Below are 27,541 nucleotides of genomic sequence, written 5' to 3'. Positions count from 1 at the left end.
CCTGGGTCTCCTACATGGGTGACAGAGGCCGAAGCCCTTGAACTATCATCTTTGGCCCTCCAAGGATGCATTAGCAATAAGGTGAACTGAAAATGGAGCACCTGAGACTTGAAATTGCACTCTCCTATAGCATACAGGTATTCCAAGCAGCAGCCTAACCCAGAGTCACAACCCCCCCACCCTAAATAATTTCTTCTTAAAAATTCATTATAAATAATGATTAATTGCCACCTGGTGCTGTGGCATCAGGTATTTTCCTGGTCATGCTAAAATTTAGAATTAAATATTTATGATTTTCTGTGTCCATAGGCACCAACAAATAATACCTATAGTTAAAGAACAATGAAATTGCAAAATAGACATAATAAGATTAACAAGGTTGCTTTCAGGATTGGTGTTGAGATAAATGGGTAAAGGTGATTACTGTGCAATACAAGTTCTTCTTTTCTGTCTTTTTAAAAGTAAAAATTGTAGTCATGAATTACCATGATTTAACAAGTGAATGGATGTAATAGGATTTTAAGCTGGATATTTGACCTAGAAGTTAAGATCCTTTTTAGGATGCCTGCATCCACACTGCATCAACACTGCAGTGGCTGAATTCCATTTCTGACAGTAACTGTTTTTTTTTTTTTTGTAAGATTTATTTATTTTTATTGGAAAGGCAGATATACAGAGAGGAGGAGAGACAGAGAAGAAGATCTTCCGTCGGATGATTCACTCCCCAAGTGAGCCGCAAGGGCCGATGCTATGCCAACCTGAAGCCAGGAGCCAGGAATTTCTTCCAGGTCTCCCACATAGGTGCAGAGTCCCAAGGCTTTGGGCTGTCCTAGACTGCTTTTCCAGGCCACAAGCAGGGAGCTGGATGAGAAGTGGAGCTGCCGGGATTAGAACCGACACCCATATGGGATCCCAGCGGGTTCAAGACGAGGACTTTAGCTGCTAGGCCACGCCGCCGGGTCCGACAGTAGCTCTTAATTTCTGATTGCTGCTACTGGAGATTCTGAAAGGCAACAGGTGATGGCTCAAATAACTGAGTTCCTTCTGTGCGCAAGGGAGGCTCGGATTGAATTCTTGGCTCCCATTTTTTAAAGTTAGTTACATTTTCTTCAGTTTACTAACAGGCATATTTAAAACTGCCATCCTCTGCAATCCCCCCCCCCCTTTTTTTTTGCCAATGCTTATTTACTGACAGTGAACATAGTTATTTGGTTTATATTGAACAAAACTTATTGCTACTATTATAACAACAATAAAAGCTTCATGATAACTTTCCGTTTGCAAAGTACTGTCTTACCTAATTTGATTAGAACTTGACTAAATCTTTCATAAACTAATACTATGAAGATGGGTATCTTGGACATTTATAATTATATGTCTGCTAATCTGCTTCAAGTTCTAACAAAATGCAATGGACTGATTTGACATACAACCAAAATAAGTATTATTTGTTTTGTATTTTTAGTACAGAAATCTCTGACCAGAAAGAGTTGAGCTTGAATATAGAACTTAGATAATCCCTTCAAATACATAAAAATAGATTTATAATGGCTTAATGAGCATTAGTTTCAAATATCAATATACATTGCATGTAATTTCTTCAAAATATCCAGGAAAATATTGCCCAATAGGAGGTTTAAGTATGAATCTGCAACATATGTCAGACTAAGATAGTGTAGGATGTACATACGCATAATATTTGAAACTATGCGAATAGAAGATATCACTAGGAACTTAGGAGAAACAAAAGAATTGAGTTAAGATTCAGCAATTAGGTGTGAAGAAGAGGAGGTCCTGGGGAAGGAGGTGGAAATAAATGCTTAGAGGAACATCAGGAGCAGCTGGGACGTTCAGGGGAGGCTTCTCAGGACCTTGTGCAGGAATGTTGTTCAGGCACCATCAGCAGTCTGAGCTGGATAGGAGCTGAGGGTGAACGTTTCCTGACCTTATGTGAAGGTGGTTCAAAATAGTCATGGAAAAATGGAATGAGTGGCAGGTGTTGTACTGCAGGGGACTCAGCTGCTGTTTGAGACTGCTTATATGGAATCCCCTGTAAGAGTGCCTGATTCAAGTACTGTGTCTACTTCCAATCCAGCTGCCTGTTAGGGTGCATACAGGCAGTTAAGCATCAGGTGATGGCTTGGATACTTGGATCCCTTCCAAGCCTATGGGAGACTTGAATTTAGTTCCTGGGTTTTGCTTCTGCATGGCCCTGGGCAAGCAGTTGTGGGCATTTGGAAGATGATCCAGTGGAAGGAATACCTCTGCTTGTCTATTTCCTTTTGTCTCTGATTTTCCAATATGTAAAAACCAACTTTAAAACTAGAATTAAAGTGTGAGCTTGTTTTGATGTGGAAATTGTGAAATCCATGCATAGTGTTTTCATAATACATGCTTCCCTAATCTTTTTCAACACTCCTCAAATGACTGGATTTCAGGATTTTCTTGTGATGAAATAAGCTTATCTTTTAATTGTCTTTTTCCCATGAACTTTTTAAAATACCCTGCCTCAGTGTTCTCACCATTTGCTTAAGCAGTGATAAGATAACCAAGGATTTTTTTTTATTCCCAACCAGAATTTCTCCTTATTTTTCATGACTGTTTTGTATATGTTTTGGATTTTACACAAGATTAGAAAATATGTAAATCATAAATTACTTGTGACACAGCATACATAAAGATAGCTTGAACATGTAGAGTATATTTGCAGAAAACTACAGGAGGAATTGGTAGCTTTTTGCCTCCAGAGTCGCCAAAACCTAGGACACTGTTGAAGAATGAGGAGTGAAGAAAAACTGTCCACGTTCATATCTCTTGAATCATATACATACAAATTTCAAAAAGTTAATAAAACTGAAAAAGGAAAGCCATTCTATTATCTTGGGCTTAGATGCATTGTCTTGGCTGAAAAATAAATGATGTAATTTGATCCACTGAAGGCAGGGTTCCTCTGGCATGGTGTGGAGGAAAATGTGGATATATTTAATTAAATTAAGTTAACTTTGACATATTGTATTAGAGAGTAAGTTGTGGTTAATGTCTACTAACAGATGAATTACATGAGAGTAACTAAAAGGCCTGTGTTTCTTCTGATGTAACAGCTCACTTCTGAGACTGAAGCTAGCAGATCATAGTTTCAGATTCTGTGTCCTGAATTCTGTACTTGAAATACAAAGTAGAATAAGAACACTTGCTTAATGTTTGCACAACTCAATCAATTCTGTGTAATCCAAATATTCTTTTAGAGAGTTTTTCTGTTTGCCCATGGGTTACTTATTCAAAACAAGTTAGCATAGAAAAGGTTTGGGTTAAGATACAAAGTGTTCAGTTTTGTGAATCTGTGAATAGCCATATAGCAGCTGGTATGGAAAATGATTCTCAGAAGTACAATGCTTTTCAGTGTTCTATTTTCTGTATGTATCAAAATTTGGATTATAAATAGCATACTCTGAACATGTGCATCTGAAGATACGGCTACCGCAAGCACTACCGTGTGTATGTATTGATATTTTCAGTGGATGATTAATGTAAGGAGCCTGAAGGTTTTGGAAGGGACTCAGTGAAATAGAAAGTTGCTTTCTAATGTCTGCAGCCCAGCTGGATAAATTACACATAAAGCAATTAACAATAAATTTGGAACAAAGAATATTGTTTGCTTTTTTTTTTTGGAACAATGGAACACTAGTCTGTGTGAAATTCAGATAGGATTGTATAGCCGTTGGCACACCAACCTAGCTTTGGCAAATACAATGGATAGTCTGTAATAAAGTTTTCTTTTTAGTTGGAGTTTAATATTCCTCCAATTGAGATACGATTTGCTTTTTCCCAGTGGGGGAAGAAGTTATTTGTATGTAGAAGTAGGCTGTAAGGAGCCTTCCCTTTACAAAAAAGACTTAAGTTTGAGTCAGACATGTTGTAAATTTGGTATTAAGTAGGAAATTATATTACCCACATTTTTCCTTTTTAACTTATAGTAGCACATTAAAGTCTTCCTTAGGTGTGCTGTTCTCTGTCTGGTTCACTCCTGACTCCTTCTCTGCATAATCAGATTTGCAACAAATTTTGTAGGTATTATCTTACTTTTAATCTTTTTTTTTGCTATCACAGTTTCTTTCTGTGTATATCTGTTGCTTCCATTTTTCACTGACCACAGTCTCCTTACCTCTTCTGTATGATGTTAACAAGTAACCTGCTAATAACATAGTGTGGAGGCCTTTTAGCGCTTATCCTCTGCAACATCTTTGTGGAGCTTTGGTGTATGTTACTTGAGCTTTTTAATCCCAAAACTTTATTTTCTTCCTCTTTATATACTTCAAGTTCCTCCCTTTGCTTTGCCAAAGAGATTATTTCTCAAGCTTCCCGGCATGAAAAATTTCTCCCCTTTCTCCATCATTCACATCCAAGAACCCCATTCTCTTCTACTTCTGTTATCATCTTTATGCATAGCTACTTTCTCATTTTTATTTTTGTCTTGAATTGATTTCTCAGCTCCTGATTTACATTTATATCAGCCTACCAGATGTCTCACTCATGGAGTCAATAAGAAACTTATTGAGTCATCCATACTCTATCTTAAAAAAAAAAAAAACTTCTCTTGATCCTGTTTTTCTTGCCAGCTATTATTACACTTTATCTCCCTGCCTGCAAGATAACTCTTTGAGACAGGAATTTCTACTCACCCCCTCTCCTCCTTTCATCTGTGTTGAACCCGCCAAGGTGAAGCTGTGTCCGTTGCTGCTACATCAAAATGATTATTGTCTAAGCTGAATGATCTTTTGCCCAAACAGGCATTTCTCTGTCCTCATTGGCTGTTTTTTGTTTGTTTGTTTCTTGCTATAATTGTTAATTCCCTTTTTTTGCAAGACCCTTTACTTTGCTTCTGGGGTACCCTGTGCTTCCAGTATCTTTTTGTGTAACTAGACACTGCTTCTGCTGAATTCTTTGTGGTTTCTAATCATTGGAGTGCTGCAAGGTTCAGTATGTGCCTCTTTTCTTTCTACAGTTTTATTATCTTATTATGGGAAAAGACACATAGTGTCAAATTTACCTTCTTAACTACATAATACAATAGTGTTAATTGTGTGCACATGTTTTTCACCAGCTCTCTGCAACTTGTTCTTCTTGCACAACTGGAAGTCTATACTCATTCAACAATTTCTCTTTTTTCCCTCTCCATTTTCTCTGTTCCCTGCTTCCCTAGGTGATCCTAGTTTGTCTCCTGATGAAATATCGCTTCTCTGCTGTTTGACTGTTGATTACCCTTAGAACACCCTCTCCTTTGTTACTTCCCCATCACTTTCATTCATCCAGATTTTTAGATTATGTCTCTGTGTTTCTGAAATCCTAATTTTAGAATACACCATCATCCTTTAAGTTGTTATTGCTCCTCAAGTTTCCAGTTCATCTTCCCAGGTCTTGAATCTGTGTAAAGATGTATTTATTGCTTGGTTATGAAGTATTTTTCCTTTGGTGATATGCATGAGTAATGTACTATTGGAAATATTGTTAAGTCCCCATCGTTTTTCCATCAGTTTCAAGTAAAACATATCTTTGTTTGGTATTAGACCTGTGAATTCTGTTTTGCTATCAAGTAGTCTACATAGTTTTCATTGTTTTGTAGTGTCCAGTGCTGACAAGACTAATGAAGCCCTCATTTCACCCTCTTTGGGTAATTGTTCTTTCTGTCTGGACACTTACAAGGTTTTCTTGTTTGTCTAAATATTAACTAATCTTATAAGGATGTAAATAGATCCTTGTTTTTCTCTTCAATCCAACCTGAAACTATTTTCACCTAACCATCAGAGGTCTTTCTTCCACCTACATAAACTTTCCTCTATTATTTACCCATTGTGGTCTGTCTTCCTTATGGGACCCTTCTTTGAGACACCCTTCTTTGGGTCCTTTGGATTTCTCTGTCCTTTAAGTGTTTTGTTTTTTCTTTTCTTTCATCATATCAATTTGTTTTTTGAAAAGTGTTTGTTAGCCTTCAGTGAACCTGTGGTTCCAAGCAGTCAGGACACAGGCTGCCTCCATGCCCTTAACCTCGTCAGCTCTTCTGAGCAATAACAAAGAAACAGGATGCTTGAGAGCTTTCCAATTCCTAGAACATTGTAATGTTCCGAACCTCACCACAATGGTGATGGGACAGCTCCAGGATTGATTTGGGAGCATTTGCCATCTGCTATACCAACCAGAATCAATAGAGGGCAGAAGCTGCTGGTTCATCTGGATGTGGTAACCCCTCACACCAACTCTCCCGTAGTAACCTGGGTGATACTTGTCCGCGTTGATCACATGGTGATGCATGTCAGCAGCATTACCCCGGCCTCATAGGTGCCTTCTGTGCTTACTGATGCTGTCCTGTGGCTGCTTCCAGGTCTGCGTTTGGATGACAAGTTAGGTGCTTAGTGGAAAGCAAGTCTGGCTCCTGAACTGTCCTTAACTTTAGCAATTTCAGAGGTTGGATTGGATCTAGCTCTACTAGAGGTGACTAAAGTAGCTAGATAATGCGCTATTGTCTACTTAGCCTTGACCAGTGTCCAAAGCAAGCAAGAGTTGCTCATTAACTTCATGCTAGGTGAATCTAGCACATCCATAGGGATCCAAGTTGATCTTACCTAGAAGGCTTTTAGATATCCGCAAGCCAAGATATAATTTATGCTCTGAAACTGTTTTACATTTGGTTAGCTACCCTTAGGATAGTTTAGCTGCCTACCTGTTCCCCATAAAGGGAAATTTAGCCTGACACCAGAGTCCTACCTACGTTTTATCCAGTCATCTGTACAGGTTTTTTTTTTAAATTTATTTATTTTTATTGGAAAGGAAGATATACAGAAAGGAGAGTGTAAGGAGTTATTCCAATATCCTTCCCTGGACCCATCGCCATTCCTTCTTCCTCACAGCTCATGAAATTCGTGCCGGTCCAGCCATCCACCAATCAGATGTAACCTGGCATTCCACCTGAATCCCACCCCAATCTTCCAGCCCCCTCCCCAACCCCGCCCACTCGCCAATCATTCCTAGGCATTCACCTGCAGGCACCAATCCCCTGGGGGCCTGGCCTCAATCCCTCCCAATCCCCACCCCCTACACCTGGAAGACAAAAAGGCCCCCCCAGGTGCGGCTCACTCTCTTACCCCTCTCTTACCCCTCTCTTACCCCTCTCTTGTCCCGCTCTTATCCCTCTCTTACCCTTCTCTCTCTCCCCCTCTTTCTTGCTGTTCCTGCCCCATTGGAATAAACCTCCTAAGATACCTCGTTGCGTCTGGTGTGTTTCAGCTCACGGTAAAGAACCAGGTTGTGGGAATTAGCTGCGCGTAATAATATCATAATAATATCATATATCGTATGAACTAGAACTCTAACATCTTTTTAAATAACTGAGAGACTGAAAGAAAGATCTTCTATCCACTGATTCACTCCCCAAGGAGCTTCTTCCCAGTCTCCCATGTGGATGCAGGGTTCCAAGGTTTTGGGTGGTGCTCGATGGCTTTCTCAGGCCAGAAGCAGAGAGTTGGATGAGAAGCAGGGCTGTAGGGATTAGACCAGCACTCATATGGGATCCCAACACATGCAAGAGGGGGACTTTAGCCACTAGGCTACCACTCCAGGCCCTCATTTGCAGGTTTAAGTTTAGAAAGCTGAAGTTGGGTTTGACATAGAGAGGAATAAATCATAGTTAGGTCAACATGTTTCAGAATACACTAGATCTTCCAATGTCATTTACTTTCTGAAAATTCTCTAATTTGTTGTATTATTTTCAGTCTCTGCCAGTCCCCTGACTTGTATATGTAGCTAGCTACGAAACAGTCTGACTTAGCTATATAATAGCTATTATAAAGGTAACTTTCCAAACTGAACCTTTAATTGCCATTTCCAGTACTGGAACCTTTTCAGTCTGTTTTATATACTTAAATGATACCACAATTCTTCATTTTTATTGCTTAGGGTAATAACTTTTTAAAAAATATTTTAGAATTTTATTATATGCATATATCTCATTGAGATCCATGAAAACAAAACTGAAGTTAACATATTCTCTATGCACTTCACTTGAAAAAAATGCAAAAAAAACTAAAGTACTTCACACATTAAACCCATTTTTCATTTTTTTTCTTTTTTTGGTTTGATGGCATCATATATGGAAGAAAATTAGTTCATAAAAAGAGAAATATTTAGTAGAAGTTAAAAACAGCTTCAGTTTACCTATTCTAGTAGTCTCAGGGGCTACTTTCTTGTGCCACATAAGCAGAGAAAATGAGGGGTATTTTTCCAGTTACCTGGAACCACTGATCAGACAGCTGCAGGGACAACCTGCTGCCCTGCTCCAGCCCACCTTCCCATAAAGTGAGATGACAGGGATAGAAAGACTAGGGGACAGTCATAGAGCCCAGCCCCATGTGATTCAGTGGCATCTGTGCTCATAGTCACCATCTCATGCTGAGTCATTCACCGTGACCCGCAGAGGACTCAACTATGTTCCCAGATTGGACAAAGTACTTAGGAAGGAAGCTAAACAATCCTTTCCCAGATGCCTGAATAGTTAGCTGCATCTTCTGGAAATACTTTAGAAAATTCTTGAACCAACAGGCTTTTGCATTTCTTCATCATGTCAGTATTGCTTTTAATTTGTTCATTTTGAGCTAGAGCCACCTCCAGGCACCCTTAGGTGTGGTGCTGTGGATTTCAACCTTGAACTGTGTATTTAAAACCCTGTGAAGGCATCATCATATCATGAAGTTGATGTCAGTAACAGTAGAATTGAGCTCTCATTGAGGCTGACCTGGCTGCTGAGCTGGAAGTCACTGATGATGATACTGAGCTGCTGAATGCTGTTCACCAAATTCTCCAGTGTTCCTCCAGTTGATCAAATTTCTCCATCATTGCTCTGACCTGACCCCAACTCTGCAGCCTCTGCTGGCCTATTCCTAGACATGTCCCAGCTCTAAGCTAATAACTTAAGGATGTTCTCAACTTGTTTTTTGCATCCTCCTCCCAAGCAATCAACAAATTTTACTGTTTCTCCTTTCAGAATATGCCCCAAACCAAACAACCTCTTGTTACCTCAGTAGCTATACTCGTTGATACTTCTGATCTACTTTAGAAACCTCCTAACTGCTCAGGCTTTCTCTGAGAGATTTCTTTGTAAAATCTAAAACGTTAGGAGCCAGCACCTTAATTTCCACCTGCATGTGCTGGTTCGTGTTCTGGCTGCTGCACTTCTGATCCAGTTTCTTGCTAATGCTCTGGGAAGGAGGCAGAGGATAAGACTGAACCAAGAAGAAAAATTAAGCCAATAGAATAAGAAATCAAAACCCAGTTTGAAAATGGGCTTTAGGGGCCAAGCAGTGGCCTAGTGGCTAAGGGTCCTTGCCTTGAACGTGACGGGATCCCATATAGGCACCAGTTCTAATCCCGGCAGCTCCACTTCCCATCCAGCTCCCTGCTTGTGGTCTGGGAGGGCAGTCTAGGACGGCCCAGGGCCTTGGAACCCTGCACCCATGTGGGGGACCTGGGGGAAGTTCCTGGCTCCTGGCTTTGGATCGGCATAGCAGAGGCCGTTGCGCTCGCTTGGGGAGTGAATCATCGGATGAAGGATCTTCCTCTCTGTACCTCTGACTTTGTAATAAAAATAAATGAAAAAAAAAAAGGAAAGAAAGAAAATGGGCTTTGAAGGTATACTATAGTGTTAGGTAATTATGTTTAGTTTATACTAATATATAATTTACATTTAATTTTCTTATACTTTAATATAACGTTCTTCTAACCTTGGGGAAGATCAATCTTCAAGTTTGGAGAAGGGATTTATTGGTCTGTTTGCCATTAGTAGTCTGCATGGGTGGGTTATGCGAATAGCAGACCTCAATTTCTACAGCCACATGCCCTTGACAGCTGATGAGTTGTATAAAATCAGCACTGGCCGATGTTCTCAGACGCACTTGAAAACACTTGTCTCTGGCTTAGGATATTAACATTTGTAGACTATTTTTGTAGGAAGCTACTTAATCAGAACTTCTAAAATTGTTAATTTTCAGACATTAATTTGTTTTTATTTTTTTCTAGGTGTATGGTGGCTGATGAAGTAAGTCTTTTTCATAATTTTCATATCTGTATATAATTATGCAGCTAGTGCTTGATGCCTGCGATTTTCCATGTGTACTCCTTTCCTTTGTTTTTTTCATGTCTATATAAAGGAAGAGAGAAGAAATTAATCAAGTCACATTAATTTTTATTTCTAAAGAATGGAAAGCACAACGGGTTCTTTTTTAATAGCCTATTAGAAATGAGGAATGCTACAAAAGCCTATTACTCTGATACATTAAGATTGGACATAAAATGGAGATAACTGTATAAAATGGACTGGACTAGCTTATATGTAGAAATATACCTGGTGGATATAACCCAATAGAAAGGCATTTAGGAATCCTGAATTCTGTTTGAGAAAAGCACATATGTGTTTTGTTTATTTCATGGGAGAGAAAGAGTGGGAATGTATATTTGTATGTGTATATATATATAGCATGCTACTGGAACATATGTTAATATTGATAGTGGTGATCCAAAATTTTATATTGTTGCAGAGTATGTATGAAGATATTTTGCAATGTAGTCCTAAAAATCTCAACTCTTTTTTCTACCTGCCATAGTACCAGTGCTTAAAAGATACATTTTTAAAAAGGTTTTGCTGTAGGGATGATTATTAATTGTTTCCTATGATTGCTAAAATTATGTTTTAATATAACTAAAATATTTTTATGTTTGAATAGCATATAACTTATATTTTTCCCTTTTTGTATTTTCTCACTGAAATGGACACATGAATTATATGTGTGGTACTTACGTTCTGAGATATTTCAGATTAGTAAAATTGTAATTCTTAATTCTATTTTTAAAAATATTTATTTATTGGAAAGGAAGAGTGGCAGAGAGAGGAGAGACACAAATGGATACATTTACCCTCTAGTTCACTCTTTTTTATTTTTTAAATATTTATTTTATTACAAAGTCAGATATGCAGAGAGGAGGAAAGACAGAGAGGAAGATCTTCCGTCCCATGAATCACTCCCCATGTGAGCACAATGGCCGGTGCTGAGCAGATCCAAAGCCAGGAGCCAGGAACCTCCTCCAGGTCTCCCCCGTGGGTGCAGAGTCCCAAAGCATTGGGCCATCCTCGACTGCTTTCCCAGGCCACAAGCAGGGATCTGGATGAGAAGTGGAGCTGCTGGGATTAGAACTGGTGCCCATATGGGATCCCGGGGCGTTCAAAGCGAAGACTTTAGCCACTAGGCCACGCCGCCAGGCCCCATTTGCATGTCTTTAAATGCCCTCAGCTGTCACAGCTGGGCCAGGTCAAAGCCAAAAACTTCATCCCAACCACTGATCTGGGTGGCAGAAACCCCAGTACTTGAGCCATCCCTTGCAGCTTCCCAGAGTACACGTTAGCAGGAAGCCACAGTGGACAGCAGAGCTAGAACTTGAATCCCCTCATTTTGCTGAGGATTATGAATGTCCCTAGCAGCTGCTTAGCTGTGAGGCCAAGCCTCCACCTACAGTCTCAGTTAATTTACTAAGTTTAGAGAAGCCCTTTTATAGATCTTTGCTGCTTAAAAAAGAAAACTTCTACTTTTATGACCATAGTAGTTTCATCAGCATTTCATAACAGTGTTTACACCTATTTAAGTTGACAGGGTTTCTGATGTGTTTTTTTTTTTTTTAAAGATTTATTCATTTTATTACAGCCAGATATACACAGAGGAGGAGAGACAGAGAGGAAGATCTTCCGTCCGATGATTCACTCCCCAAGTGAGCCGCAACGGGCCGGTGCGCGCCGATCCGATGCCGGGAACCTGGAACCTCTTCTGGTCTCCCACGCGGGTGCAGGGTCCCAAAGCATTGGGCTGTCCTCGACTGCTTTCCCAGGCCACAAGCAGGGAGCTGGATGGGAAGTGGAGCTGCCGGGATTAGAACCGGCGCCATATGGGATCCCGGGGCTTTCAAAGTGAGGACTTTAGCCACTTGGCTACGCCACCGGACCCTTCCTTTCCTGTTTTAACATAGATAAGTGTTGTGTTTCAAGGTCTTTGTGGTGAATACCAACTTGTATTTCATAAGTAATAAGATTCAGACAAATCTGTATTCATGATGTTGCAGTTTCATGTTTTATATTTTTAGAATCACTAGTTTTGAAGCACTGTGCTTATTCTATTGTTACTTCAGAATTGTTCAAAATGTTTACTCTTAAAAAGATATATGGGCTGGGCATGGCGTGATAGCTTAGTGGCTAAAGTCCTCACTTTGCATGTGCTGGGATTGCATATGGACATGGGTTCTAATCCTCCATGCCAGGGTGAGGAGGCATTTGAGAGGCTGGGTGTGGCTTCTTTGCTTGTCCCTCCCTTTTCCCCAGATATGGAAAGGAAAAAAAGAGAATGTGGAAATGGAGATCTCAGCCACCTTTCTGTAGGCCTTGATCCTAATCACCCTAATGAGCTGTCATCAAAAATAAATATTATTAAAAAAATTTTGACATAAAAATTAGTTTCACATTAACAAAAACCCAGTAACTCAATTGGATGGTACTTAGAGAAAAATATTAAATCTACAGACATCCTACCTTTTCTTGTCAAATATTTAAAGACTTCTTTCTAGACAGCATTTAAATAATTTTGTATAATCAGTTTTCACCTAAGAATATGGAATGCACACCCATATTTACACATTAATAGGTAATATTGCATCATAATGTACAATATCTACAGTGCATGCATTCTACCTTCATTGTCTATTTCTTATCAAAGTAATGAAATTCCTAATTTCTGCTTTTGAAAAACACTTTTCTTTACTGCTTAGCTGTAGCCTTCTTCCTAATGCACACACTCACACACACACCTCTCTACTTGGAAGGACATTTAAATTGTGGCTAGCCCGTGGTTTAAATATAAAGTATTGTTTCTCTTTTTTTTTCCAAAAGAAAAGAAAATCATTTATTTAACAAGTCTGAGATGATTCATGGTCTGGCTTATGTGATGGTTGCTGGAATATGTTAATAGATAAATAGTACAGAAATCTTGTTGGCAGCGTTGTGTATGCTTTTCTGTCACTCATGATGTTTTCTACCAAATTGGAGTTTTGAGAGAGGTTCGGGTTCCTGTTCAAAGTTAGTAGAAATACATAGGTAGAAATATTCCTGTGGGCTAAAGTCAAGTTTAAAAAACATTGTTGGGGGGCCCCGCACCGTAGCCTAGCAGCTTAGGGTCCTCACCTTGAACGCGCCGGGATCACATGTGGGCACCGGTTCTAATCCTGGCAGCTCCATTTCCCATCTAGCTCCCTGCTTGTAGCCTGGGATGGCAGTTGCGGACAGCCCAAAGCCTTGAGACCCTGCGCCCGCGTGGGAGACTCAAAAGAGGTTCATGGCTTCTGGCTTTGGATCCACATGGCACCGGCCATCACGCTCACTTGGGGAGTGAATCATCGGATGGGGGATCTTCCTCTCTGTCTCTCCTCCTCTCTGTATATCTTACTTTGTAATAAAAATGAATAAATCTTTAAAAAAAACATTGTTCTGGCCAGCATCATGGCTCAATTGGCTTATCTTCTGTCTGCAAGCACCAGCATCTCATATAGGCACCATTCATGTCCCTGCTGTAGCACTTCCCAAACATGGCCTGGGAAAGCAGCGGAAGCTGAGTCAATCATAGTCCTTTCTTGGTGCAATAACAAAATGACTGAGTGATTCTAGCAAAATGTGCCTCTTACATTTCTGGATGCTGAGAAGGTGAAAATGAAGCAATGGGGCCCGGCAGCGTGGCCTAGCAGCTAAAGTCCTCGCCTTGAATGCGCTGGGAAAGCAGTCAAAGACAGCCCAAGACCTTGGGACCCTGCACCCGCGTGGAAAACCTGGAAAGAAGTTCCTGGTTCCCGGCTTTGGATCTGCTCAGCTGTTGCGGTCACTTGGGGAATGAATCATGAGACGGAAGATCTTCCTCTCTGTCTCTGCTCCTGTCTGTATATCTGACTTTGTAATAAAAATAAATAAATCTTTTTGAACAACAAAAAGATTATGAAGCAATGACAGACTCCATGTCTGGCAGGTTCCCTCTCTGGTTGAAGGACAGTTGTGTTCTTGGTTTGTTTTCCAGGACAAAGTGATGAGACCTCTCTAAGACTTTTATAGGCACACTAATGTCTATTTAAATTTCCACCTCATGGCGTAGTCACTCCTTAAAGTCTCTAGCTCCTAAAACCATCACAGTGGGAGTTAGAATTGTAACATATGAATTTGCAAGGGAGAAAAAAAAAATCCTTTTTTTTTTTAACAGCAATCTTTAAAAAAAAAAAGATTTGTTTATTTTTATCAGAAAGGCAGGTTTGCAGAGAAGGAGTGACAGAGAGAATGATCTTCCATCCACTGGTTCACTCCCCAAAAGGCTGCAATGGCCAGAGCTGAGCTGGACTGATCTAAAGTCAGGAATCAGGAACTTCTTCCAGGGCTTCCACTTGGGTCACAAACTGGCACCCATTTGGGATCCCAATGCTCTACTAGGGGAACATGAACCAATTGAACCATAGTGCAGTACCCCGACAGCAATCTTTTAAAGAATTATATATAAAGGTCTGTCATAGAGATGGTCACTTGGTGTAATTATTAAAAACTAGTTGAGATGTTTTCAGCCCATATTAGAGTGCCTGGATTCCTGCATTAGGTTGCTATTCCCGCTTCATTCAAATGCAGACACTGGGGGCAGCAGGTGGGATATCTTGAATAGTTGGGTTCCTGATACTCTGGTGGAAGACCCAGATTAAGTTCCCAGCTTCCAGCTTTGTCCTAGCCAAACCCAAACCTTTGCAGCCATATGAGGAGTATACCCAGGGACAGGGGAGCACACCCGTTCTCTCTCTTCCCCCTGTCTCAGATAAATAAATAAGTAATGTAAATGGCTCGAATAGAGTCTTCTTGCATTTTTAAATTAGTTCAAGTGATCCCTCGGTCTGAAAGTTTTGATTATGAATACAACAAAGTATGCATACAATTGATGGTATTTTTAAATTTAAGGTTGTTTACACTGATTTCTTCGGAAGCTATTCTCATTCTGTTCAGGGCTCTTGCTGCTTTGCACAGCTGGATTATTGCAGTGTTCTCTCAGTTGTCTTGGACAGAATTCAAAAGGAAAAGCAGAGGTGGCAGTAATGGCAAGTTAAACCCTATTCAAATAGAGATAGACATAAAATATTCTCCTGGCATATAATGTTTACAGTTCACATAAGCATTTGAAAGGCAAAAAGCACTAATAACATTATCGCACTCCAAGCATTGTTATTGCACATTAATGCTTCTGAGTGCAGTGTAAGGAGGATGCTGCAGGAAATCCTGCCTAACCAATTTGTGTTAAATGGAATGTTCTTAATGAATAGAAATTGTTTAAAAAATGAGAGGAGAGCTTACAATTAAATATAACTTCTCCATCTGCTTTTTCTTCTTGAGAAATGTGCTAAGTTTCTACAGAGCTTAAAAGCCCAAAGGATCCATGCTATATTGGTCCTTTCCTACAGTTTTATTAGGAATGACCAACTGTGAGTTTACATCCTGAGCCCATACTTTTCATGTAGAGCAGCTAGGAACTATTATCAATGCAGGTCTTATTTCTTTATGCTAGAACATCTGAAAGTCTTCTTCTTAACAATATGCCCCTTTTAAGGTTATTTTATTTATTTGAAAGGCAGACTCTTAGAAAACGAAACAGTGACACAGAGCGAGCTTCCATCCTCTTCTTCACTTCAAAAAATAGCCACGTTGCACAGAATTGTACAACCTGTTCTTTCCAGCCTCTGACAAGCTAGTTGACATCCCCTGCTGGCCTAGGTGAACTGGCTGTCATGTCCTCCATGTGCATCTAGGCATGCTGTCCACTGCACAAGCAGCAGCAACTGAAAAGTCCAAGTCCCAATACTTGGGACTCCAAGGTTGGACAACTATATCCTCTGACTTTGCCCTGTGGTCAGGGTTTGAGTCCGGTGGTTCAAATAGGAAGTCCCCCAACAAACTTCATCTGTGGTGACTTTAGACTTTTGTGTGCACCAGCCTGTGCAGGGTCAGATTCAGTCTGTCACCTGCACCAGCCAGTGCCCATACTGGTGGGTGTTGCTCCTTGCTCAGTCCTACGCCGGCCCCATTCCTCATGCAGACCAAAAAGTGCTGCAGCCCAGTCCTCATACATACCAGTCAGTGCTGCAGCCTAGTAGGGGCAACCCCTAAATGACCCTCACCAGTCCTACCCCCAACCCTGGTCTTTGTACACACCAGCTTTGCTGCAGCCTAGTCCAGTCCAGCCCTGCTCTTCGACACACTCATATGTACTGCGACCCAGTTCTGCCAGCCCTGCCTCCGTTTATGGTCCCCGCGTATGCCGACAAGTGCTGCTTCCTTGTGCAGCCTGGCCTGCGCCCAGGCCCAGCTCTCATGCCACCAGTGGTAGGTATAGCCTAGCACAGAATGCCTAAAGTCTCCTTGGCAGGCTTGCTCCCAGCTCCTGATCTTACACCTGCCAGGAGATATTGCATCTCACATTGGCATGCTTTGTTTGAGTCCCAGCTCCTTTGCTTCTGGTCCAGCTTCCTGCTAATATGTAACCTAAGTGGCAGCAATGATGTCTCACATAAATGGGACCTTGATTGAGTCCCTGGCTTCTAGCATAGTCCTGGCTCCATGATTGATTGTGCTGTTTTGGGGAATGAACCAGCAGGTTAAAGATTTCTCTCGATATCTCTCTTTCTATCCTTATCTCTCTTTATTACTTCAATGTTTTTTTCTTTCTGCCTTTCGAATAGATTTCATTCAAAGAATGAAAATTGGGAGTCGAATGACTTGACAACCCACCCTGTTTTGCAAGCTGTGTTTCACAGAGCCATATCTCATGCTGCTGAAGTTCCTACAGAGGGTTTGGGGCTTTGAGAGCTCTACTTTATTTCTTCAGCCACAGTTGCCTTGCATTTTGTGCTGGACAGGTGCTGAGTTTGTAGTTCTTTGAAAAAGGCTTACATTGTTTTTTAAAAGTTGAAGAACTGTTCTTTTAGAATTTTACCTTGTTTATGTCTGCCTTTGTGAGTTGAAGTTTCTTCCTCTTCATCCTTATCTAATTTAATTCAGGAGTGCTCTGAAAGTTTTCAGGGAGAATGATCCCAATTTTTACCATTCTCCTGCTTTTCAGACTCATCAAAGTTAATTCAGAAAATTAAATAGGATAGACTTTGTTTTTTTACTATTGATAATATTTTATTATTATTTTAAAATTTAATTATTTAAGCCTATAGGAAATAAGATATTTCCAGGATCAAAGTTTTTGGAACATGCCAGCATTCAGATTGTTTTTTTACAAAATGATTTACAAGAAAGATTTTTTTTGTTTTGCTTTGTTTTGTTTTCAAAATGCTTTCTACATGCTTCAACTTCTTTAAACAGTACACCCTGAGCATAGTGAAATCTGCTGTTTTAATACAAAGTTGATCAACTACTGAGGATCAACTGCTGAGAGGTTATGCCCTTTACTTTGCAGTTATACTGTTTCAAATACATACTGAGTCAGCCTTTTATTCATTCATTTTTTTTTTTCAATTCCAAAGCCTTTCTCTTCCTCATCCTTAATGAATTGCCAGGAAAAAGTAAAATAACTCACTGTCTATTAGTATTTTTATTGATATCAATGCTGAGGCTTTTACCTTTTAACAATAAACTCTAATAAGAGATTTTTATTTATTCAACTTGAAAGTGAAATTTAGAGAGAGAACTGTTCCACCCACTGGTTCACTTCCAAAATGACTGCAATGGCTGGTGCTAAGCTAATCTCAAACCAGGAGTCAAGAACTTCTTCCTGGTCTCCATCTTGGTGTAGGGGCACAAGAACCTGAACCATCCTCTACTGCCCTCGCGGGCCATAAGCAGGGGCTGGACCAGAATTGGAACAGTCAGAACACAAACTAATGCCCATATGGGATACTGACATGGCAGGCAGAAGACTAGCATACAAAGCCATGGTGCCATCCCATAAATTGGTAAGTTTAAGAAGAAGCCAGATTCTGTTTTTAATATTTGCTCTACAGAAAGTTGAAAATACAGTTTTCACTGCCTGGAATTTTAATGGAGATTAATCAGGGAACTACATTTCCCTCCAAAATGATGATGTTATTCAACAATAAAGGATCATATTCTTTCTGGTTTTCTGGTTTTCCTGGATATAATAGATAGTTCAGGAACTCAGGACATAACCAGAGGATCACAGCATTCTTTTTGTTCTTTGCTTTCCTTTCCTTTTCCTCAGCATCTGTGGCTTTGCCCTTTGTGTTGTTCTATTTGACTCGGAGAAACAGGAATCTTTAGTAAAAGGTGAAAGATTTATGCAATCTGAAGAGAGATCGGAGTGAGTTCTGTTGGGTTCTCAATGTGAGAAATTATCAAAGCACTGATCCCCTAATACATGTGATATAAAAGATTAGACCCTTAATACAGTTAATTCACCTGATTTTAATTTTAAAAATCAGATTTAAAGGGCCTGTGTTTTGGTGCTCCCCGTGACACTGGCATCCCATGTGAGTGCAGGTTATGTTCCTTTCACTGTATATCCTTTCCTTCTCCATGGAAAAAGCAGCAGAAAATGGCTCAACTTAGGGCTCCTGGCTCCTGGCTTAACCTTGGCCAAGCCATCCGGGGATTGATCTAGTGGCTAAGAGATTCCTCCCTGTCTCTTCCTGTCTCTCAGAAACTATGCCTTTCAAATAAATAAATCCAGGATGGGGGAATAGAGCTTTCAAATGTCTTTTTTTTTTTATGGAAAATGTGAACTATTGAATGTTACCAGACTGTATTATGCTGTCATGATCTTTTATTTATTCAGATTTTATACTGGGAGAGGTAGATTTTTAATGAATAATACATATTTTACACCATTATAAGCTTGGTACAACCATGCATTTCCTCGTGTGTACAGATTACCCTTTTAGTATTAATAATAAAAGACTTTCTGTGAATTTTCTTAACAGCCATTTGGTCCTGCTGATCTCCAGGCGTTACTGGGTCAGAGCTTGCAGCTTAGGACTTGGTGCTGCATGGACAAGAGCCCCTGCCACTCATGTAACAAACTTGAACTAGGTTCTGGGCTTCTGATCTCAGGCTGTCACAGCCCTGGCTGTGATGAGCATTTGGAAAATGAACCAGCATATGGATGATCTCTGTCATTCATTGAATGATCTGTATCATTCAATGAAAATAAATAAATAAAAATTTATTTTAAATTTACACGATATTTTAAAATAGGAGATCCCTGTACATTTTTTAAAAATGACTTTTTGAAGTAATTAGGAAAATGTAATAAGATAAAACAGAGCAGGGAGAAAGTGTTTGGAATTTCACAAACCTAGCAGAACAGTAAGTTCATAGTTCTCAAGTTTTCTTTCCATTTGGTGGCTTACACCCATCACTGGATGTTTGATTTTTTTTATTCTTTTTTTTTTAAGTTTTAAAATTATTATTTTATTTTGATAATCTTTACATAGTTGATTAGGGTGCAAAGAGTCTAGGGACACAGGAAAGTGGCTAAGACCATTGTTTCCACTTTCTCTTTTTTTAAAAATTTTTGTATCTAGGGGAAGGGGGAGATAAAGGGAAAAGCTCCAGCCAATCTCCTACCCATCCCAGGTCCCCGATGTTTGGCATGCTCTGAGGGCACTGTTCAAGTGGATTTGATACTGCAACAGTTCTGAATTGCTGCCAATCTTGCCATTCCAAGCACGATGAAATCTCTGCAGGATCCACTGGCTGATATAGTCCACCTTAGAGTCTCCATTTGCTCAGATTGTTCACTGCCAACATGTGGTTGTGGTTGTTGATCAATTTGTTCTGTCTTCTGTCCTCTGTTGTGGTACCAGGTGTCTTCTGCAGGTTCCAGTGTACTGCCAAATCCTCCACGTGCACCTGGATATGCTGTCCAACTTCAAGTGCTTTCACTTGTTTCTACCAGATACAGTTCTATCTAGGACCCAAGCCATGCACAGTGCCTTTATATATGGAGATAAAACATCAGGGTAAAATCTAAATGACCCTAAAAATCTAAATAAAGATGATGAAATCACAAGAAAACCAGCAGAAATCTTGAGTGGGGAGAATCAGAAACTAAACAGAGATCTCATTAGTGGTGGTAAGGAGATATAGATCAGAACTGAACCTTGTTGAAGTGGAGAACTCTTAATAAATACCCTGACTGGGCTGCCGCTGACCCAGAAGGTATACCTTCCAGGAATAAATACCATGCCCTGGGAATAGGGGCAATGCTAAAATAAACCTGCCCTTAAAAAGCCTAGCACAAAATGTTGAAAGAAAGTAAAGATATACTTGCATTCAATCTGCCTGCCAAAAGAAAAGTTAACATAATCCCGCTTGGAGGAAGATAACATTTGTCATAACTTCTGTGACGTTTTTCATATATGATATCTGGAATTAAACCAGAAAATATAAAGCATACTTGAAAAAGATTGAATACTAGAGCAAAACGGAAATGGAACCTATGGATGATCAGATATTGTCACTGTAAGAAATAGACTTTATTTGATTAAAAAATACAAGGAAAATGGATACAAAAAGATGAAAAGATGGAAAATTTCAACTGGCAGTGTATTTTAAGAGGATCATAAGAATTTTCAATAGATTCTCATGGACACTTAGAACTAAAAAATAGAAGCCTGCATTGTAATATTTCCTCTTGCATTGCAGACATTCCATATGGGTGCTAGTTTAAGTCCTGGCTGTTCCACTTCCATTGAAACTCCCTGCTAATGCTGGGAAAGCAGCAGAAGAGTGTCCAAGTGCTTGGGCTCTGCACCCACACACATGCAGGCCAATGTTTCTTGCTCTGGCCTCACTCAGCCATTATCATTGGAGCCAACTGGAGAGTGAATTTGTCAATGGTACATTCTGTCTCTCCTCCTCTCTCTGTAACTCTGCCTTCCAAATAAATAAAAAGTAAATTCTCAAAAGAAAACCTGAAAAATAATATATCTGGAATAAAGAAATCATTCTGTAGGTGTCATAGCAGATTTGATACAAGAAGACAGAATTCTGAAACTGGAAGATAAAAGTATCCAAAGTTTGCATCAGATTAGCTTCCTAAGATATCAGCATTATTCCAGTTCTTACCTGTATCCCCCAAAACTACCCACTTTTGCTCCTTATTCTCAACCCAGGTCTTCTCTTTTCCTGATTATCTTCTCTGCTTTTTAAATATATGTAGACAAATCAAAATTTTATATATATATATATGTATATATAGTACAGCATGTATGTATACCTGTGGAATGATTAAATGATAATTAGTATATATTGCTTTATAGCGTCTTAATTTTTGGTAGTAGAACATTAGAAAACTAGTCTGTCTACAATGCTCAGGAATATATTATGTTATTAACTATAGTCAAAATGTCAAAATAGATGACTTGATTTCCTTTCTCCTATCTAATATAAAAAACTTATTTCCACAAATCCATATTAAACAGATAATGTTAGGAAATTTTGGCAAATGGCATTGTGCAGGAGAGTGGTGCCTGATAAGACAACACAAAACACAGTTATTTATGCTACTTGAAGTGCACAAAAGCCTAGCTAGACTTGTAACTGACACCACACAGATTTGGGAACTATTCAAAGGTAAGGACCTCTGCTTCTCAGAGTGTGTTTTCCAGAAATTTAGTGAAGCAAATCAAACATCTATTTCCAGAGAAAATTAAATTTTAAAAATTGCTTATAAAATCATAGCAAGAAATCAAGCCAGGTAGCCACAGTTCAAACTAGAGTTAATGGTATGGTCTGTCTACAAATGTAATGAATGCCATAACTCAGTTTCTGGAACTGAGGTTATAGTCAGAGTTATTGTAAAGGATGAAACAGAAAACTAATGAACTCAAACCAGAATACAGTGACGTTTGAAACACTTTTAGAAGAAGAGCTGTAAGACTTTTTGGTCAGGAAAACATAGCAATCATAATATACCATGTGTTAATATGTCATTGTTTTTTGGTTTAATTACAAACAACTTATGTAGAAGTCTGTTACCTGGGATGGGACTTGTGACATAGAGTATAATGCCGCCTGTGACTGTAGTGTCCCACATGAGCATGGGTTTGCATCCCAGCTGCTTTAAATGATCTAATTTTATAATAAAATATGTAGGCTGTATATGTGTCTACCCATAACCCACCTATTCGCAGCTCCTGCCTAATATACTCATTTTTTATTCTAAAAGAACTATGTTGAAAACAACTTTTTTTTTTCTGGAAAGACACAGATCTTGAGTTTCCAACCACTAATTCAGTCCTTGAATGTCCATAGTGACTGAACTTAGTCCCAGAACCCTGAATCTGGGAACATCATCCAGATTTCTCACAAGGGGAGTAAGGAGCCCAGTTATTCAAGCCATCATTGTTGCCTCCCTGAGTCTGCATCGAAGACAATTTAGAGTAAGAAACCAGAGCTGGGGATCAAATTCAGGCACTGTGATGTGAATGTCTTAACCACCACGCTAAGTGCTTGCTGTCAAAGAAACAATTTCTATCTTCAGTAAGATCTTGTTTCCACATTAAAACCTTTTAGATTTACCTTTGACTCTTTGCTAGCATATTTTGTGGCTCAAAACTTTGAAATTATGACTCTTTTTGCTGTTCTCTTGGACTAAAAGCTTTTCTGTCATTTCTCCTCATCTGATAACTACCAACACCTTTTCTGTGGATGTGTGTTACTTATCCCAGGAAATGTAAGTCTCCTGATCCTTATTTAGTCATCTGCTCTCTTATGTGATGAAATAGCCAGGTTTGGAAAAGTAGGTTAAAATAGCCAGGATAAAACAGTCACTTCCTAAATTCCACTTACCATGCTTCCCTTGGCTGTTTCTTGTAACAAAGGAATGTTTTCCTAAGCAAATCACACTAGCTTTCTCACTTCTGTTTGACTTTTGCTTGGTATCAATATGTGACCATGCCTGAATTTTTCTGATTGCTTTCCTTGTTGTTGTTAATCGCTGCAGGTAAAAAGAAAATACATAAACAAGATGAAATTTTCATAATGGAGAGTTACTAATGGTCCAAATCCTTCTGTTTCTTCCTTAATTTCTCTTAGCACACAAAACTCATTTTAAGCTCATTGTCTTAGGTTTCTATGTCTTTGTATTTTCCCTTTGAATAGTCTTGTAAACAGAGCTCATGTCATCTTAATCTTTCTCTGAGTGTTCTCGGGAGAAAATACTTTTCCAGAAAAGCAAGGATAATTCACTCACTGAGGAAAATTCATCTGTTTTTAGTGTACCATTTCTGTGGGTTAGACAAAGCATGGATTATTGTAACTGCCACTAAAATGAAGACACGTGGGTATATCACATGTTTGTGAGGAAATAGAACAAAACTTTTTGAAATCTGTTCATGCTTGTAGCCCAAACAGTTCCTTCCCAAATTGTTCCGTCATGCTGTAAGTCCTCCACACTTTTGCCCCTGGCAACCATTTATCTGCTATCTGTTTGCCTTTCTTAATGACATATAAATGAAATCATATCCTGTATAACTTTTTTTTTTTAAGATTTATTTTATTTATTTTTTTTATAGATTTTCATTTTACTTTTATTACAAAGTCAGATATACAGAGAGGAGGAGAGACAGAGAGGAAGTGGAGCTGCCGGGATTAGAACCTGCGACCATATGGGATCCTGGCGAGGACCTTAGCCACTAGGCCACGCCACCAGGCCCCCTGTATAACTTTCTAATATTGTCTCTTTCACATAGCAAAATGCATTGAGCTTTGTTCATACAGTTGTGGAAAGCAATCGTTTGTTCCTCTTAATGAATGAGTAATATCCCCCTGTGTGGTTGACCAGGGTTTTTTTATCCTTGCACTAGCTGGAGTGTGGTTGAGTTGTTTCCAGTTTCTGGTTATTATAAGGTAAACTGCCATATGTATTCATTGGGTGACTTCATGTTTAAATGGGAGTAACATAGAGGTGGGGAAGTATGACTATGTGTAATGAGCAAGTGGGAGCACACAGAAGAGCTGGAATCTCATATTAGTTTTATATCAGTTACCTATTATTTAAAGAATGTTACCTCCCTGTCTAATTCTGTAATGTGTGCATGATTCAGGGCTTATTCTAGCTTTAAACTAACATGGTTTTCTGCCAGAAAGGTAAGACGTTTACTACTGCTATGGCCTGTAAGAGAAAAAGTTATAGATGGTTACATATACTTTAAAACTGAATTAGGTAAAATCAATATAACAAGTTTAAGTGGTCATTTTATCTCCTTAAGCCCAACTATCCAAATAGTTTGAAAAGAATATAACTTATTAAGGAGTTCTAACTTTTCTCATAAGCTTAACTATAATCCACTCAATTTTACATGCAGTTATTTTGCTCCTAATATTCTTAAACAAAATATTTGATCATTTTTTATTATATTGTGCATTTTTAAATATGCTTTTTTTTTTTTTAATTTAGATGGGTTTGGGAAAGACAATCCAGGCAATTGCAATAGCTTATTTCTATAAAGAGGAATGGCCACTTTTAATAGTGGTCCCTTCATCTCTGAGATACCCTTGGACAGAAGAAATCGAGAAATGGATTCCAGAACTGGATCCAGAAGAAATCAACGTTATCCAGAATAAATGTGATATTGGGTAACAACAAATCTTTAATCTTGAATTGGAAAAATGTTTTCATTATCTGTATTTAATATATACTCATTGTTCAGAATAAAGTATCACTTACACATAATAATTTAGAAATAGGAAAGTAGTATGCAGAGTTTTCTTTGTACATTTTAAAATTTGAATTTTTAAAATCTAAAACAAGGCATTTAAAATTTTTTAAATCTAAAACATGGCTGGGAAAAACAGTGTATTATAGTCCAAATGTGTGGGCCTCTGCCACCCATGTGCAAGACTTCGACAGACACAACATCCCACATTGAGAGCCTAAATCAAGTCCGGGCTACTCTGTTACTGATCCCACTTTCTGTATAAATGCACCCTGCCAAGCTGTAGAGAATGGTTCAAGTACTTGGATGCCTACCACCCATGTAAGGAATGTGGCTCCTGCATTCAGTATCGCCCATTCAAGATTTTGGGGGCATTTAGGGAATGATCTCTCCACATTTCTTGTTCTGTTTTTCCAATAAAATATAAATAACAGCTTTTTAAAGGTATATTTATTTTTATTGGAAAGTCAGAATTATGGAGAGAAAGGGAGAAAAATCTTCCATATACTGTTTTACTTCCCAAGTGGCTGCCACAGCCAGAGCTAAGCAAATCTGAAGCTAGGATCTTCTTCCAGGTCTCCTACACAGGCATAGGGTCCCAAGGCTTTGGGCTGTTTTTGACTGCTTTTCTAGGTCACAAGCAGGGAGCTGGATAGAAAGTGGAGCAGCTGGGATATGAACTAGCTCTTATATGGGATCCTGGTGCATTCAAGGCGAGGGCTTTACCCACTACACTAGACTGCCACGCTAGGCCTGATAATGAATAATTTTTGAAAAGATTTGCTTACTTATTTAAAAGTCTGAATTACAAAGAGATGGAGAGACCTTTCATTTGCTGGTTCACTCCTCAAATGGCCTCCATGTCTGGGCCTGGGCTAATCTGAAGCCAGGAGCCAGGAGCTTCATCCATGTCTCACACATAGGTTCTGGGACCTACATACTTAGAGCACATTCTGCTGCTTTCCCAAGTGCAGTAACAGGGAACTGTATCCGAAGTGGATCAACTGGACCATCAAATGGCACAGTTTTGGGATGCTGGAGCTGCAGATAGGGATTTTACCAGCTACTTCTCAATACCGGCCCATAAATAATTTTTTTTTTAAAAAAAAAGAACATTACTTTCTGATGGCATTTGCTTGTGTGTACTTAGGATCATGCATAAAGTTGTTATTCAACTATTAGTTGATTCTTCAGTGAATCCTGCACAGCAATTGAAATGACACAATATAGTTTTGTAGAGCTGTGCAGTGCATAGCAGGGCATTTCGCATTCCTTGTCCTCCTAAAAGGCCAGCACAATTCCTTAACCAGTGTAATGGCAAAAACATCCCTGGCTCTGGTATAAAAGAGTATGGCTGAAAGAAAATGAAGAAACCATCTAACACAGCAGACTGTTGCCCTAAAATGATCCTTGGTATTTTGATCTTTGTAATTTATACAACTTTAATATTCTTTTATGTTACTGTCATGAAATTATTCATTTACATATTTGCCCTACTCTGTCATGAGATTTGGGTAGAAAATGTGTCTTGTTCATATTTGTATATGCAATGCTATTCTCCCAATACAAATCTGTGGAATGAAATAGACGAATATATTCATTAATACTAAGATATCATTTTTGCATTTTCTGTATTACCAGTGAAAATGGGATAGAGTCCATCTTCTGCAGTTCTCAGCCCTTTAACAGAAGAGGCTTAGTATTTGGGGCCAATGTTGTGCTCAAGTCCCAGCAGGAACTGAACTGTTCTTCCAGATACTCAGGAAATTACTTTCTGATGTGTCTTGTCAGTTACAAGAATCTTCCAAAGATCAGTTGACCAAAGTTTGCTTTTGGTTAGCCAAAAAATTATTTAAAGATATGTTTTGTTTTGTTTGCAAGAGTAGCAAAGAGAAGAGACAGAGAGAGAGGGAGAGAGAGAGCGAGAGCTTCCATGTACTGGTTTACTTCCCTAATGGCCACAGCAGCTGAACAGTTCTGAAGCCAGGAGCCAGGAGCCTTTTCCAGGTCTCCCACATGGATGCAGGGTCCCAAAAACTTGGGACATCCTTTGCTGCTTTCCCAATCTGTAAGGAGGGAGCTGGAGTAGAAGTAGAGCAGCCTTGAACTGTGGTTATACAACAAGGTGGAGGAATCCACCATGGTGGGAGGGTTTGGGGAGGGGTGGGGAGAATCCAAGTATCTATGAAACTGTGTCACATAATGCAATGTAATTAATGAATTTAAAATAAAATTAAAAAAAAAAAAAAGAAGTAGAGCAGTCTGGACATGAGCCAGTGCTCCTATGGGATACAAGTGTTGCAGGTCGAGACTTTAATGAACTACACCACAGTGCTGACCCCCAGGTAACCAAAATGTTTAAATATGGATCCTGTTTCATCATAACTGAAGATTGTAAAATACCAAGAGAAATTGAGTTTCCTTAGTAATACCATCTCCTCTTTAGTTTTTAAAATTATTTTAAATTTATTTTTATTATTAAGTCAGATATATAGAGAGAGGAGGAGAGACAGAGAGGAAAATCTTCCATCCTATGATTCACTCCCCAAGTGACTGCAGTGGCTGGAGCTGAGCCAATAAAAAGCCAGCAGGTAGGAGTCTTTTCTCCAGGTCTCCCATGTGGGTGCAGGGTCCCAAAGTTTTGGGCCATCCTCCAACACTTTTCCAGGCCACAAGCAGAGAGCTGGATGGGAAGCGGGGTTTCCGGGATTAGAACCGGTGCCCATATGGGATCCTGATGCGCTCAAGGTGAGGATTTCAGCCACTA

The 27,541-nt window shown here is 39.3% G+C and overlaps 1 protein-coding gene across 3 annotated transcripts in view; it reads left to right on the top strand.

Annotated features, from left to right (window-relative positions):
* ZRANB3 (zinc finger RANBP2-type containing 3) overlaps window positions 1–27,541 on the top strand; it is a 207,633-nt gene that overhangs the window by 71,802 nt on the left and 108,290 nt on the right. For 2 of the 3 annotated variants that reach the window (XM_012928208.2, XM_058664438.1), the window contains exons 3-4: window positions 10,063–10,081; window positions 24,516–24,694. In XM_012928208.2, the coding sequence (XP_012783662.2) occupies window positions 10,063–10,081; window positions 24,516–24,694 (198 nt within the window). Of the gene's footprint in view, window positions 1–10,062; window positions 10,082–17,927; window positions 18,049–24,515; window positions 24,695–27,541 lie in introns of those variants that run through there. The other variant, XM_058664439.1, reaches the window with a different exon arrangement.

This window comes from Ochotona princeps, chromosome 5 (assembly GCF_030435755.1).
Source record: "Ochotona princeps isolate mOchPri1 chromosome 5, mOchPri1.hap1, whole genome shotgun sequence".
In the NCBI taxonomy this organism is placed as follows: domain Eukaryota; kingdom Metazoa; phylum Chordata; class Mammalia; order Lagomorpha; family Ochotonidae; genus Ochotona; species Ochotona princeps.
The sequence above is the reverse complement of the archived record's forward strand: the minus strand, read 5'-3'. Positions and strand labels throughout refer to the sequence as shown.